We start from the raw sequence: 14,408 nt of genomic DNA on the forward strand, positions 1-14,408 counted from the left end.
ACTGCCTGTTGATGTTGATCTCCATAACAAGAATATGAGCTCCATGAAGGGAGAGAAATCAAATTGCTCTGTTGCTCTTTACACTGCCTGTGCCAGCATAGTGCCTGGCACACAGCAGGCATTCAATAAATATTTGTTGCTAGGCACTCTATACAACAGGAAAAAACTAGTATGTCCTTCATCAGTTCACTTCCTTTTCTTCAGTGGGGCTATAAAAAGGCAAACTGAAGTGAAACTGATTCTCCACTGAAAGAATGCCATGCTGTGTGCAGAAGTTTATAGTGAAAAAGATGGCTCGTCACCACCTATGGATCTTGCTCTTTTGCCTACAAACCTGTGAGTTCTGACCCTTGCTGATACCCTCCTGATTTTCTATTAAATTTTGGAAATTGCCCTAAAGAGGCTATTGAAATGTCCTTTTGGCCTGCTTTAATAGAAACACCCTGGGTCTCAAAAGGGATCCTCCTGACTGGGAAGAGACTTAAAATCCAAACCTAAGTGTTTTTCAACTTTAGAGTTTATATATCTGAATTTTATCTGTACTCAGCCTGTAAACATCTGAGAAAAACTCTTCTGCTCAGAAGCGTCAGCTCATGGTAGATCTGCCCAGAAAACCAACAAAGGAATAGATAGTCCAAAACTTTGAAAAACTTAGAAGCAATTTTTTGGGGCATTAGAATGTGTTATACAAACTTTAACAAAGATATGACTTAATTATTTCATTGCTCCAGCAGATTAAAGTGATGCATGACTATAATTATCATTGTAAAAACTTCATCTCTTTAAGTTCCCATGATTTTCAAAGCACATTAAAAGCTATTACTCTGCTTCTGTCTTCCAAAAACTCTAAAATTAATGGAGAAGAGAGTATTATCCCTGTTTTATAAATAAATTAGTTCTCAAAAAAGAAATGGAGAAGTTAAACTAAAAATCCTGTTTTTGTTACTTAAGGCTTAATGGTAAAGTATAATGGTCAAATGAATATTGCTTGTTGTTAGTACAAAGGAAACTATATAACATTAACATAGCTTTGGGAGTGTTTTGTCATTGCATATATTATCTCAGTGAATCCGAACAATTGCCTTGTTTATGTAAAAACTGTCATTTCTAAAAATACTTATAGTGTCTCTTATCAGTTTTGGAAATGCACTAGCAAATTCCTGGCATGAGTTAGAATACAGAGAATCTAGTGGGTTAGGATTTCTGGAAAAGGTAGAATTGGTGCACTTTGGTATCTCCGATTCCCTTGACCACTTAAGGCTATGACTCCTTCAATGTGAGCTTCCTTGAGATTGTATCCACTGGGCAGGTCAAATTTTTAGAGCCTGTCCTAGTCACCCTGACAGACAAGTAGAAAATGCAAGTAGATGGGGGAAAATATTGGATAGAACCTAAGTGGAAATCTAGGGATGTCCCCAGTCTTTCAAAGAAGGGCTGACCAGGGAGGCATTTGATACAACTTAACTAACAAAGCATTCACAATTTTTATGTACACACTCTTATGTGATACACACTCAGATCACTGAAATAAGAAAGATAAATGTCTTAATTTCATTATGCAAAAAAAAAAAAAGTAGAATCTAAGACTTGAGTTAAAGAATTCACCTAAAATTTCACAGCCTGAAATTGGTAGAGCTGAAAATGGACATTTGTTCTGTTAATCCCAGGGCTCTAGTTCTTTCTGCTCCACACTTTTTTGACCTTTCACTCATTCAGTTTTCAAGTCCCTGATGCTCTTCAAAGTGCTACTGTACACTACATGAAAGGCAGCTCTAAGATACACTTGCCTCATCTGCTGCTGCTGCTGCTGGTAAGTCGCTTCAGTTGTGTCCAACTCTGTGCGACCCCATAGACGGCAGCCCACCAGGCTCCTCCGTCCATGGGATTTTCCAGGCAAGAGTACTGGAGTGGGGTGCCATTGCCTTCTCTGGCCTCATCTACTGAAATGGAAATCAAAGTTATTGAACCAGCTAGCAATGAATCATTCATCCATCAACTTTAGAACTTTGGGAAAGTTATATAAAATCCACCTGTTGTCAGAAAGGGGAATATTTCCCTCTTCCTCCTCTTGAGTTCTGTGGCTGGACTAATAACAAAACTGACATAACACCCAAATTCTGTAAAGCAGTTATCCTTCAATTAAAAAATAAATAAATTTTAAAAAACTGACACGGAATAGATTGCAGAAGAAAAGAAATTTTTTTTTTAATTTTTTCAACTTTTTATTTTATATTGGAGTATAGCTGATTAGGGACTTCCCTGGAAGCTCAGAGGTAAAGGAATCTGCCTGACAATGCAGGCGTCACCAGAGACACTGTTTTGATCCCTGAATGGGAAGATCCCCTGGAGTAGGAAATGACAACCCTTTCTTGCCTGGAAAATTCTGTGGACAGAGGAGCCTGGCAGGCTGCAGTCCATGGGGTCTCTAAGAGTCAGACATGACTGAGAATGCGTGCGTATGCACACACACAACCGCCTCCCCCCCCACACACACACACAGCCAATTAACAATGTTGTGATAGTTTCAGGTGAACGGCAAAGGGACCCAGCCATATGTATACATGTGTCCATTCTCCCCCAAACTCCCTTCCCATCCAGGCTGTCACACAACATCCCTGTGCTATACAGTAGGTCTTCGCTGGTTATCCATTTTAAATACAGCAGTGTGTACATGTCCATCCCAAACTCCCTAACTATCCTGCCCCCCCCCCCGCCCCCCGCCATCCTTCCCTCCTGGCAACCATAAGTTCGTTCTCTAAGTTTGTGAAACTGAGAAACACATTTTAATTTGTGCACACAGAGGTCTCTAGAAATGGAAACTAAGAAGTGGCCAAAACAAACAGCTTTTACTTTTTAGACGAAGAAACAATAAATTTGTGAAGAATCAACAGGACAAAGAAATTCAGGCTTTTGGTGCTCAGTTAGTGAAGAATGTAAACAGACTTGGGGCTTGAAGTGGTAGATTAAAATAACAAGGTTTGTTCTTATAAGTTTCTTGCCCCCAAATTCCCTGTCTTTGTTGATAAGGATGTCCTTATACCTCCAGATGCTGTGAGATTTATTTTCTGCTTTCAGGGGGACAGAGAAGAATCAGAGTTTTCCTCTTTCACTGACTTCTTCTCAATCAACTTTTATTCAAAATAATCAATATGGAGAGTCTCCTGGTGACCAAATAGTTATGATTCTGGGCTTTCACTGCCATGGCCTGGGTTCAATCCCTGGTCTGAGAACTGAGATTCCCACAAATGGTGCAGCCAAAAAAAGAAAAAATCATATGTCATTGTGACATATTTGGGGGCAATCCATCCTGGGCTGGGTTGGGTTCAGCCAACTGAACTGTTAGTACAATAAGATTGTTTTGAGAATCAAAATGATAACCCATGTACAACAGTTGGCACAGTATCTGAATATAGTAAGTGCTTACCAAATACTAGCTAACGCTGTCATTTCTCACACCTGCTTTTCATATGGTATTAGGAAAGGGCCAGGGCATTCTTACACAGAGATCCTGGCCAAGATTCCTCTGTTTAGGGTGATCCAAGGAACATGAGCAGGTGAAAAGATGGTAGGAATTTGAACTTAGGTGTGGGCTTTTGAAATTCCTGAAGAGAAAACCAGGGATGAAATATTCCCTTTGTCAATGGCCCATTAATGAGAGGTGGGAGTTTGTTTTTATAGCAGTAAAACCAGAAGTACTTTCATGTACCATTTGGCTTTATTGAATGGATATGTTTGCCTCTTAAAGATTATTCTACCAAAATTTCCTGAGTGCAAAAATGTACCCCAAATCCCTCTTGCTGCTATTCCTGACAAAGATGGTCCCTGATATTTAGCACTGAGCTTAGATGGCAACTCTGACTGTACTTACTTCCCTGAAATGAATTCTGAGCAATTTAAGCAGCTGAGATGCAATGGGAAAAGGGAATTAGAAATCCCATTCTTCCCTGGAAAGCACTGAAATAAGAGGAGTCTGAGTGTGCAAGCTCATGACCACTCCATGTTGGAAAAATTTTCTTGAAGAGCCAAGACTCACAGTCTTATGTTTGTGATCTCAGCTTCCTCATCATGACCTGTGAATACTGTTACTCTAACTGTGCTTCCAAGTATTCTACTAGCTGCCGACCATTTGGGGGAAAAAACAAGAGCGCACCGCTTTTGCTCCATACTCACTTTCTTCTATGTATTCTCTCTCACACTCCTTTAATTCTTCCTTTTCTTCATACATTTCTTGCTTCTCTTTCTTCAACCCCTCCCCTTGCTGCCTTCTCCTCTCTCATCAATGATAGTAATAATTAACCACTTATGGAGCAATCACTACATATCTGTCATTACTCTAAGTAGTCTGCATATGTTATTTTGTCTAATCCTCATAACACCCTTTGACATAGGTATATTAATATTACAGAAGAAAATAGAGATCATTTAGCCAAAAAGTGGAGGAAGTAGGATTTGAACTCCTGTCTATAGACTTAACCACTGAGTCAGTGCTGCCTTCACCACTTTGATGATGAAATAGAATAGCATATTATCCCTGAGACTGATGGTTATCACACTTTGGGATTTATCATGAGTGGTGATTATTCAGCAGAGACTGGGTCTATCTCTGTACCCACCTACAGAGGAGGATGGAGGTTGGTAGGCAGGCCTTTGCCAATAACAGAAGTCTAGGTGGACCAGCAAGGTAGAATATCCAAAGAAATTACCATATCGAGACAAGGTTCAAGTACCATTCACATGAGCATGGTTATAGAATGATTGGAATTTGCTTTTTCAAAACAAACAAAGATCCAGTATCAACAAGATCTCAGTGTTCTGCTGAATGTAGAGCACAGCCATGAGGCATTCCAGCAGCTGACACAAAAAATAGGGGGGAAAAAAGAATGAAAAAATAAATAAATCCAGGAAAGGTGAGTGGACCCCTCTAGATATCTGTTTATGGATAAATAGGCCCCAACCATCATCCTAGGATGTTGGAGACAAGATTTCTTGCCTGAAGAAGAGTCCTGGTAAGTGTCAATTTGCCATTAGTCCAAAGTCCTATTAGAGAGGGGCCTTCAGCTTCCTTCATAGCTCAGTTGGTAAAGAATCCACCTGCAATGCAGGAGACCTCAGTTTGATTCTTGGGTCAGGAAGATCCGCTGGAGAAGAGGTAGGCTACCCACTCCAGTATTCTTGGGCTTCCCTTGTGGCTCAGCTTGTAAAGAATCCATCTGCAATGCAGGAGACCTGGGTTTGATCCCTGGGTTGAGAAGATCGCCTGGAGAAGGGAAAGGCTACCCACTCCAGTATTCTGGCCTGGAGAATTCCATGGAGTATATAGTCAATGGAGTTGCAAAGAGTTGGACACAACTGAGCGACTTTCAGTTTCAAGATAAAGACAGAGCCTCTGTTCTAGAAAGAGATTTGAGCAGACTACTGCCATAGACCTTCCAGAATGGCTTAAAAACAAAAGCCCAGTTACAGAAATGGAAGAATATATCATATCTGGGGAACACTAGGTATCAGGACATTAGCTTTAAAATCCAGTCTCCAAGAGACACTTGAGGCTGCATCCTTGTAACAGCATGAAACTCCAGTAGGGGGATAGTGACCCCCCTCATCAATCCAAAATGCCAGAGCAGCCCTGGAGATCAGTGTGACCCCAGAGCAGCCAGAGTGCTTCCACAACAGGAGCCCAAAGGTCAATGCTAGGTCACTTGGGCTACTCGAGTAATTCCCAAATCAGACTGTTGTTCTCTTTAACTTAAGAGAAGGATGAATCTGTAGATTTGGGGGTAACTAGATTCAACTATGTGGAAGCCAGAAAAGAAACAGTTCTGAGCAGACAATTGGGTAACTGATGCTAGTGGATGTACATACCTACTACACGTTTCCTTCATTATACTCAATTTTTTATTATATGCTTAGAGTGCTCTTGTTATTGTTCAGTCACTGAGTTGTGTCTGACTCTGCGATCCCATGGACTGCCGCTCACCAGGCTTCCTGTCCTTCACTGTCTCCCAGAATTTGCTCAGATTCATGTCCATAAAGTGCTGAGTAATGATAAAATGATGAGTGACAGGATCTCATCTTTGAGAATCTATGTATGCGTGTGTGTGTGTGTGTGTGTGTGTGTGTGTTTCTTTTGCAGAAGATGATTCATGTCAACCCAAATCTTGATAAAGATTATATAAAGTAAAGGAAAAAAAATCCAGCAGAAAATAGTATGCTATTGTATGGGGGTGGTAGTTTCCTTGTTTTAAAATCCTGGTAACCAAGGAGTTTCCATTCTCATGGAGAATGACACAAAACTTCTGGCTGCTAACCCTTTGCTTCCTCCTTGTCCTTCTTTCCCTTCACTCAGAGTAACCAGTTACAACCATCTCTCTTCTGGGTGCTGCTACCTCTGGTAACTCTTCCAGACCTGCAGTACTCAGGGAAGCAGTGGATGGGAGGAGACAAGGGGAAATTTAGCTATGGCTGAAGAAATATCAAGAAATGCTGATTTATGACACCACCCTTATGGCAGAAAGTGAAAGAGGAGAGTGAAAAAGTTGGCTTAAAGCTTAACATTCGGAAAGCTAAGATCATGGCATCTGGTCCCATCACCTCATGGGAAATAGATGGGGAGACAGTGGAAACAGTGTCAGACTTTATTTTTTGGGGCTCCAAAATCACTGCAGATGGTGACTACAGCCATGAAATTAAAAGACGCTTACTCTTTGGAAGGAAAGTTATGACCAACCTAGACAGCATATTAAAAAGCAGAGACATTACTTTGCCAACAAAGGTCCATCTGGTCAAGACTATGGTTTTTCCAGTGGTCATGTATGGATGTGAGAGCTGGACTGTGAAGAAAGCTGAGCGCCGAAAAATTGATGCTTTTGAACTGTGGTGTTGGAGAAGACTCTTGAGAGTCCCTTGGACTGCAAGGAGATCCAACCAGTCCATCCTGAAGGAGATCAGTCCTGGGTGTTCATTGGAAGGACTGATGCTGAAGCTGAAACTCCAGTACTTTGGCCACCTCATGCGAAGATTTGACTCACTGGAAAAGACCCTGATGCTGGGAGGGACTGGGGGCAGGAGGAGAAGGGGACGACAGAGGATGAGATGGCTGGATGGCATCACCAACTCGATGGGCATGAGTTTGAGTAAACTCCGGGAGTTGGTGTTGGACAGGGAGGCCTGGCGTGCTGCAATTCATGGGGTCGCAAAGAGTCAGACACGACTGAGCGACTGAACAGAATTGAACTGAACTGAAAGATGTGAGGGTGTTCGAGTAGCTATTAAGCAACAATGCACACTTCCTTATTCCATTCCCATGCAAACCTTCATGCTGGCCTTTTGTAACATTTCCATAATCCTCCAGGTCTCCTTTTTTCCATAAGAGTTGTCTGGGAGTATTATTTTAATCTCTGTAACAATGTTTTCTTATTTTGCATAACAAGCACTTATGGTGCCTAGTATATGCCAAGTACTTTTCTAATAGGTTTACAAATGTTCACTCATTTAATATAACACTTCTATGAAGTGCTCCTGTTAGTCTATTTAGAAGCTGATAAAACCGAGGCACAGAGAGGTTAGCAGAGAGATTAACTTTCCCAAGGTCTCATGGTTAGAACCTGGCAGGAGCAGGATTCAAGCTCAGGCAGTCTAGGTTTTCCTCACCAAGTCATGGTGCCTGACACAGGGGCAGAAAGAGAGTGCCCCTCAGGGCAACTCCCCCTGTGGGGTTTCTAGTTTCTTCTCTATTGCTGTATATACCTGAGAGCAGTGTCACGTCAACTAATTTTCATACTTCCTCAAAAGTAGTAGAGAAATTTTATTTCGTTTACCAATAGAATCCTGTGATTTAGCAGGTAATTGGCTTAGTCATGGTCATTTAGCTAATTGGCAATAGAACCTTGGCTCAAACTTGTTTCTTGACCTTTTACTCACTATGCTATGAATCCCTAGCCTGTGGACCTATGCGAATTTCTGTTAACAATATGAGAATATTGGAGTGCAAAGAATCTACTGTTAGCCAACTGCTCTTTCTTATTAATCAGTTTACCCTCTGAACCTTCCTTACCAAGGTCCAGAGACCTATAGAGTTATTTCTTGCCCTCACTGTTTCTCTTACTCTAAGTTTTCTATCTTGCTTTTTATTGCTAGAAAAAGGGAAAGTGGGTCAGTTGCCAAAAATGTGTTTATTCTTTTAACAAATATTTAATAATCATCCACTAATTGGAAGGACTGATGCTGAAGCTGAAACTCCAGTACTTTGGCCGCCTCATGCAAAGAGCTGAGTCATTGGAAAAGACCCTGATGCTGGGAGGGATTGGGGGCAGGAGGAGAAGGGGATGACAGAGGATGAGATGGCTGGATGGCATCACCAACTCGATGGGCATGAGTTTGAGTAAACTCCGGGAGTTTGTGATGGACAGGGAGGCCTGGCGTGCTGCGATTCACGGGTTCGCAAAGAGTTGGACAGGACTGAGTGACTGAACTGAACAGAACTGAATTGTAAGGGAAATACTAGTGACCAAAACAGAAAAAGACTACATGGCAATTATATTCTCATGGGGGTTCAAGGTGGGGAAGACAATAAGTAAATATGCACATGCAATGCTTTAGTAGTCATAACTGCTGTGAAGAAAAATAAACAAGGCAAGGCAATAGGGAGTGATGGGAAAGAGACAGCTACTTAAACATGGTGAAGCTCTCTCTGAAGATATGACACTGGAACAGTTTCACAGTGAAGGAGTGCTGGAAAGGGTGTTGTAAAAAAGGATGACAGCAAATATTTAATTAAAAAAAAAAAAGGTTCTAAAGTGTTCTTACCCAATTTGAAGAATGAGAAAGTCAGTGTGGTTGGAGTGGGCAGGGGAGAGAAGGATATGAGATCATGTGGGAGGAGAGGGGTCAGAACAGATAGGATCTAGGAGACTAGGGAGTCCCTTGAAACCCCAAATGTACACTGTCTTTGTTTTCAATAGACTCTAAGGAGAACTATGAAGTTTAGGTCTAAATGCCCTCTCTGTTGCCATCAATACTTATTTTGTAATCTCTTTGGGTTTCGCCCAACTTCTCAGTAAATTTATTTCTCAGTAAGTTTCCCTTACTCAGGTCTGAAGAATTTCCTTCTAGCCAGTTAACCTCCTCCTACCCCATCAATATTTCTAACCCAGATGAAGTTTCCGATTCTTTATTATTTCCAAACACATTTCTTATTCTCATATTCTCTATTTCCTTCTTTCAATCAGTGATTTTGGGCAGTTACTTTATCATGAAATGTACATTTGTAAAGTTCACCCATTCACATGGCTTCATCCAGGGACACAGGAGTTATCTAAAACACAAAAGATATATAAGGCTGAGAAAGATGTTCAGCTTCCCTTCCAGGAGGGGAAATCCAGCTCCAGTGAATAGCCTGTCCATGGTGTTCTCTGTTCAAGCTGGTGTCATCCTGACCTTCTGGTTACCTCTTCACCATAGTTACCTAGAGATCTTGGGGAACCTATTTTTCCATCCAAGCCCACATCACGGAGTTCAAGCCTTTTCTTGCCTTTGCTTCTCTTCTAGAAGTATTGCCTTTCTCCCACCCTATCCTGCTGTGATCTGGCTATGGGAATCAGGAAATCACACTCATTCAGTTTAGTCATTCAGTCGTGTCTGACTCTTTGCAACCCCATGGACTGCAGCACACCAGGCTTCCCTATCCATCACCAACTCCTGGAGCTTGTTCAGACTCATGTCCATCGAGTCAGTGATGCCATCCAACCATCTTATCTTCTGTCGTCCCCTTCTCCTCCTGCCTTCAATCTTTCCCAGCATCAGAGTCTTTTCCAATGAGTCAGTTTGCACCAGGTAGCCAAAGTATTGGAGTTTCAGCTTCAGCATCAGTCCTTCCAATGAATATTCAGGATTGATTTCCTTTAGGACTGACTGGTTGGATTCCCTTGCAGTCCAAGGGACTCTCAAGAGTCTTCTCCAGCACCACAGTTCAAAAGCATCAATTCTTTGGCGCTCAGCTTTCTTTATAGTCCAGCTCTCACATCACGTACATAGTTTTGACTTATACGGACCTTAGTTGGCAAAGTAATGTCTCTGTTTTTCAATATGCTGTCTAGGTTGGTCATAGCTTTTCTTCCAAGGAGCAAGCATCTTTTAATTTTATGGCTGCAGTCACCATTTGCAGTGATTTGGGAGCCCAAGAAAATATAGTATCTCACTGTTTCCATTATTTCCCCATCTATTTGCCATGAAGTGATGGGACCAGAGGCAATGATCTTAGTTTTTTGAATGTTGAGTTTTAAGCCAAATTTTTCACTCTCCTCTTTCACTTTCATCAAAAAGCTCTTTAATTCTTCACTTTCTTCACACTCATTAGGAGATATTATAAATGTGGGTCACCTCTTTTTCATTGGGCCTCAAGCCTGCTCACCAGTCCCTTCATCCCCTCAGTCAACCTGTTAACTCCCTGGGGGTGTTCCCTAGAGTAACATTTCCTCAAAAATTTTACATTCATCAAAGTGATAATAGCAACTACCATTTTTATGTGCCAGGAATTTGTGCTGTATTCTTTCTTCATAATTGCATTTAATAATTACCTATATTTTAAAGGTAAGGAACCTAAGAATCAGAGAATTTCAATTGTTTTCCCCAAATAACATATCTAGGTTCAAATATACCTAGATTCAAGACCTGTGCCCCTAACTTTATACTTCTTAAGTAGTCCCACTCCTGCCTCCTCTTGCTTCCTACATTACTGAAGATATGAAGGTCATGAAGCATGACTAGCTACCATTTTATCTTCTCTAATCCAAAATGTCCACTACATATTAAGCAACATCTATGTGTCCTCCCAACAATTTCATGAGGTACACCTTAATGGCAACCCACTCCAGTGTTCTTGCCTGGAGAATCCCAGGGACAGTGGAGCCTGGTGGGCTGCCCTCCATGGGGTCACGCAGAGTCGGACATGACTGAAGCGACTTAGCAGCAGCAGCAGCTGCTAAGTAAGATAAGGGCCTCCGTAACTGTCAGGAATTGAACACAGGCCCATCTGACTCAAACCATGTGCTTCTTCCATCCTGCCAAGCAAATTTTCTTCTGTCCTTACTCCCAACAAGACCTCAAAATATCAGTATCCTTTCACTCATCCTTTCCTTTTTTCCTTCCACTTCAGGTGAAGGCATGACCCTCCTTTGACTGAAAACATATATCTTTCTCTGCACACCATTTCCCTTCCATTTTTTGTTCCACACAAGCCTTAGTGGCCTGTGTATACTTCACTGTACTTGGTGCTTGGGATTTTAAGACAAGATTCCTGAATTCAAGTGACTCAGTGTCCAGAAACAGACAGGTGGATTCATGACTACCACCCAGTGTGGCAAGTATTATGAGATAGAAACAAAAAACTCCATGTGTAGGGACATCTATTCTAGAGTAGTCATGATCAGGGAAGTCTCTATCTTCTTTTTCTCCTTAACCACACTTCGCCCCTCAATACCTTCTATTTTAAAACAAAATCAAATAAATTAGTTTTGTTTGGCCCTCTAGCTAGCTATTTGTTCTATTTTATAACCTTTCTTTCACTATGAAGCTTCTCCACTTCTTTACCACTTTTTCTATCCTCAATCCTCTACATTCTGGCTTCCATTTGAATCATCCTAACTTGAACTACATTCTCAAAGGCCATAAATAACCTCCTAATGGACAAATCTAGGGGTCATGTTCAGTCTTTAACTCACTTGAAGACTCTGGATCACTAGACGTCAGTGACAGTTACCTTCTTGAGATTCTTTCTCCTCCTGGGTTTCATGATTCTGTCTGCTATTGGTGCCTTTCTTGCCACTGTATCACTTGATCTATTCAGTTTCTTTTGATAGTGCCTCTTCTATAACTGTAAGCACTTATCACAAGGTTCAGCCTTGGACTTCAGCCTACTCTTCCTGAGTGAGCCTTTCCTTCAAGCACTTCCTCTCCATAGATGATCCCTAAACCACTTGGATTTCAGTCTGATGGCAAGTGACAGAGACTCAAAAATAAGAATTCCTTAAAGAAGAAAGAAATTTATTTCTTGTTAGTGTAAAATGGCTGGAGTTGGCAGTTCAGTTGGTAGAATAGTTCACAAGGTCATCAGGGATCCACACTTTTTGAGTCTTCCTGCTCATGACTCTCAGTACTTGGCTTCCTCTTCTTGATCCAAAATGTCCAAGATCCACTGTCATGGCATTCCAGCCTATAAGAAGCAAGGAAGAGATGAAGAAAGCAAGCGCCCTCTTCTTTTCTTTTCTTTTTTTAACTTATTTTAATTGGAGGCTAATTACTTTACAATATTGTATTGGTTTTGCCATACATTGACATGAATCCGCCACGGGTGTACATGTGTTCCCTATCCTGAACCCCCAAGTGCCCTCTTCTTAATGACATAAAAGTCAATACAGTACTTGCACTTTCGTCCCATGGACCTGAACTTCATCACATGACCAAACTGAGATTGCAGAAGGCTGGGCGATATAATCTTTATTCTGGGTGACCATACACCTTGCTAAAAATTAGGGATCCTGTTACTAAGAATGAAGCAGAAAACAGCCAGCAGATTCTGCCACAGCCCCCAAACAATGCTTTGAATACATTAACTTTTCTTATCTTCCATTCTTCTAATTTCTTGTTTAGTGGTGCACCATCATCTCACATTCGGTGTTTCTGACTCTAAACTTGTCTTCTCCTTTTGACTTCTTTCAAGCGTGAACTTCATCAAATTCCAGTAGCTATTAGTTTTCCACTCTCATGAAGTAGACACCCAATATACTGTTGAATTTTATGACGTGCCTCTTCATTCCTTGCCTTTCTTTGTGCTATCTCTCAAATTCATCCCTTCCTTTCCATTCCCATTATCTCCCCTCGATTCAGGCCCAGATGGCTACAGCAGCCTCTGAAATGGTCTTTCAAGCCCAGCTCTTCTTTCCTCTTATTCCTCCTATACATTATTACCATGTGACTCTAACCCTAAAGCATTATTAGTCTTTGTTCTCAAAAACTTTAATAGCTTCCCCTGCCTGTGGTGTAGACTTCAAACTCAGGTCTGTCCTAAATCTAAATCTCATTTATATTTCTAGCCTGATTGCTCTCTACTTTGTTAAGCAAATCTATACTTATTCAACCTACATCACACATTCTTCTCTTTCTAAACCTTTATTCAGAACATGAAGACCTGAGACACTAATCCTTCCCCTTTCTATCCAGTAACATTATTTTCACTCTTCAAGGTCCTCTTCAACTTCTATTTCCTCCAAGAAGTTTTCTCTAACCACTGCAGATCAAAGTGATCTATCCTTCTTCAAATTCCCATTGTAATTACTGTCTCTACCATTCATTTGAATTTATCATTTACCAGTTCATATTGCAAAGGTGAGTTATGAGTGTGTGTGTGTGTGTGTGTGTGTGTGTCTTATTTCCCGAACCATATATGAAATTTTAAAAAAGACAGAGAACTTGTCTTGGTCATAAACTTGCATAGGGCTTTTCGTAGTAAGTCCTTAAGGCATTTTTGTGCCACAAATTCTCTCTGAAATTGGGTTTTCTTAAGGTTGCCTCCAACATTAATATAGTGTTTCAGTCCCCTCAGCACCTAGAAAAATAAACATTAGCATTGGTTGATATGGAGATTCTTAAAACACCAAAGTCTTTAAGAGAAGACTAAAGGCCACCGAGTGCAATGGTACTGAAAACTGTCCCTCCGTGCTTTACCTGAATTAGCCCTTAATAATGGTTCTTCATACACTCTTCAGTATGGTCTTGGTGTTACCAAGGTCATCATAGAGGTGGACTAGGGAAGTCCTAAAGGACATATCCTCATTGTTAAGATGAGGATGAGAATGAGAATCAGAAATAACTAGCATTTGTTTTGCCTTGATGGTCAACAAAGAATTTCCACTTACATATGATTTTTCTGATCACTGATTAGGTAGGCAAATTTTACAGTTACTATTTCCATTCTGTGGATGAAGAAACTGAGACTGAGACAAGCCTTGTGACTTTGTTAAGGTTGACCAGCTCACATGTAGAAGTAGCAGCTATGGCTACTCATAGCACCTGTGACTTCATCCTCCCTTCTTTCCTTCATGTGCTGCTGTTTTGTGGCTGCCTCAGACCTCCATTGGGTGTTCAAGGTCATATTATGCTTGTGCAAGCCCTACACTTTTTCTCAGAAAGCCCAGGAGTCTCACCAACAGCACCACAGAACAAAATAGTAAAAGGACTTCCTCTAGCTTAGCTATCTGCCGCCCTCATTGCCTTACCCTTTGATACCCCAGCACCACTTCCTGAGTGACTCGTGAGAGGAGACAAGATATACTTCAAAAAGCAACACCACCCGCCAACCATCCTGTGACTCCACAGCTGCCCTCCTACTAAGATCTCAGCCTTAGCAAGCTGCCCAC

At 41.2% G+C, this 14,408-nt stretch overlaps 1 protein-coding gene across 4 annotated transcripts in view; it reads left to right on the forward strand.

The window, feature by feature from the left end:
• The first annotated feature begins 194 nt into the window (after positions 1-194).
• CD84 (CD84 molecule) overlaps positions 195-14,408 on the forward strand; it is a 39,920-nt gene continuing 25,706 nt past the window's right edge. For all 4 annotated transcript variants that reach the window (XM_043451675.1, XM_043451682.1, XM_043451688.1 and 1 more), the window contains exon 1: positions 195-336. In XM_043451675.1, the coding sequence (XP_043307610.1) occupies positions 255-336 (82 nt within the window). In that variant the 5' untranslated portion in view covers positions 195-254. The remainder of the gene's footprint in view (positions 337-14,408) is intronic.

Source organism: Cervus canadensis, chromosome 2 (genome assembly GCF_019320065.1).
Source record: "Cervus canadensis isolate Bull #8, Minnesota chromosome 2, ASM1932006v1, whole genome shotgun sequence".
Classification (NCBI taxonomy): Eukaryota; Metazoa; Chordata; class Mammalia; order Artiodactyla; family Cervidae; genus Cervus; species Cervus canadensis.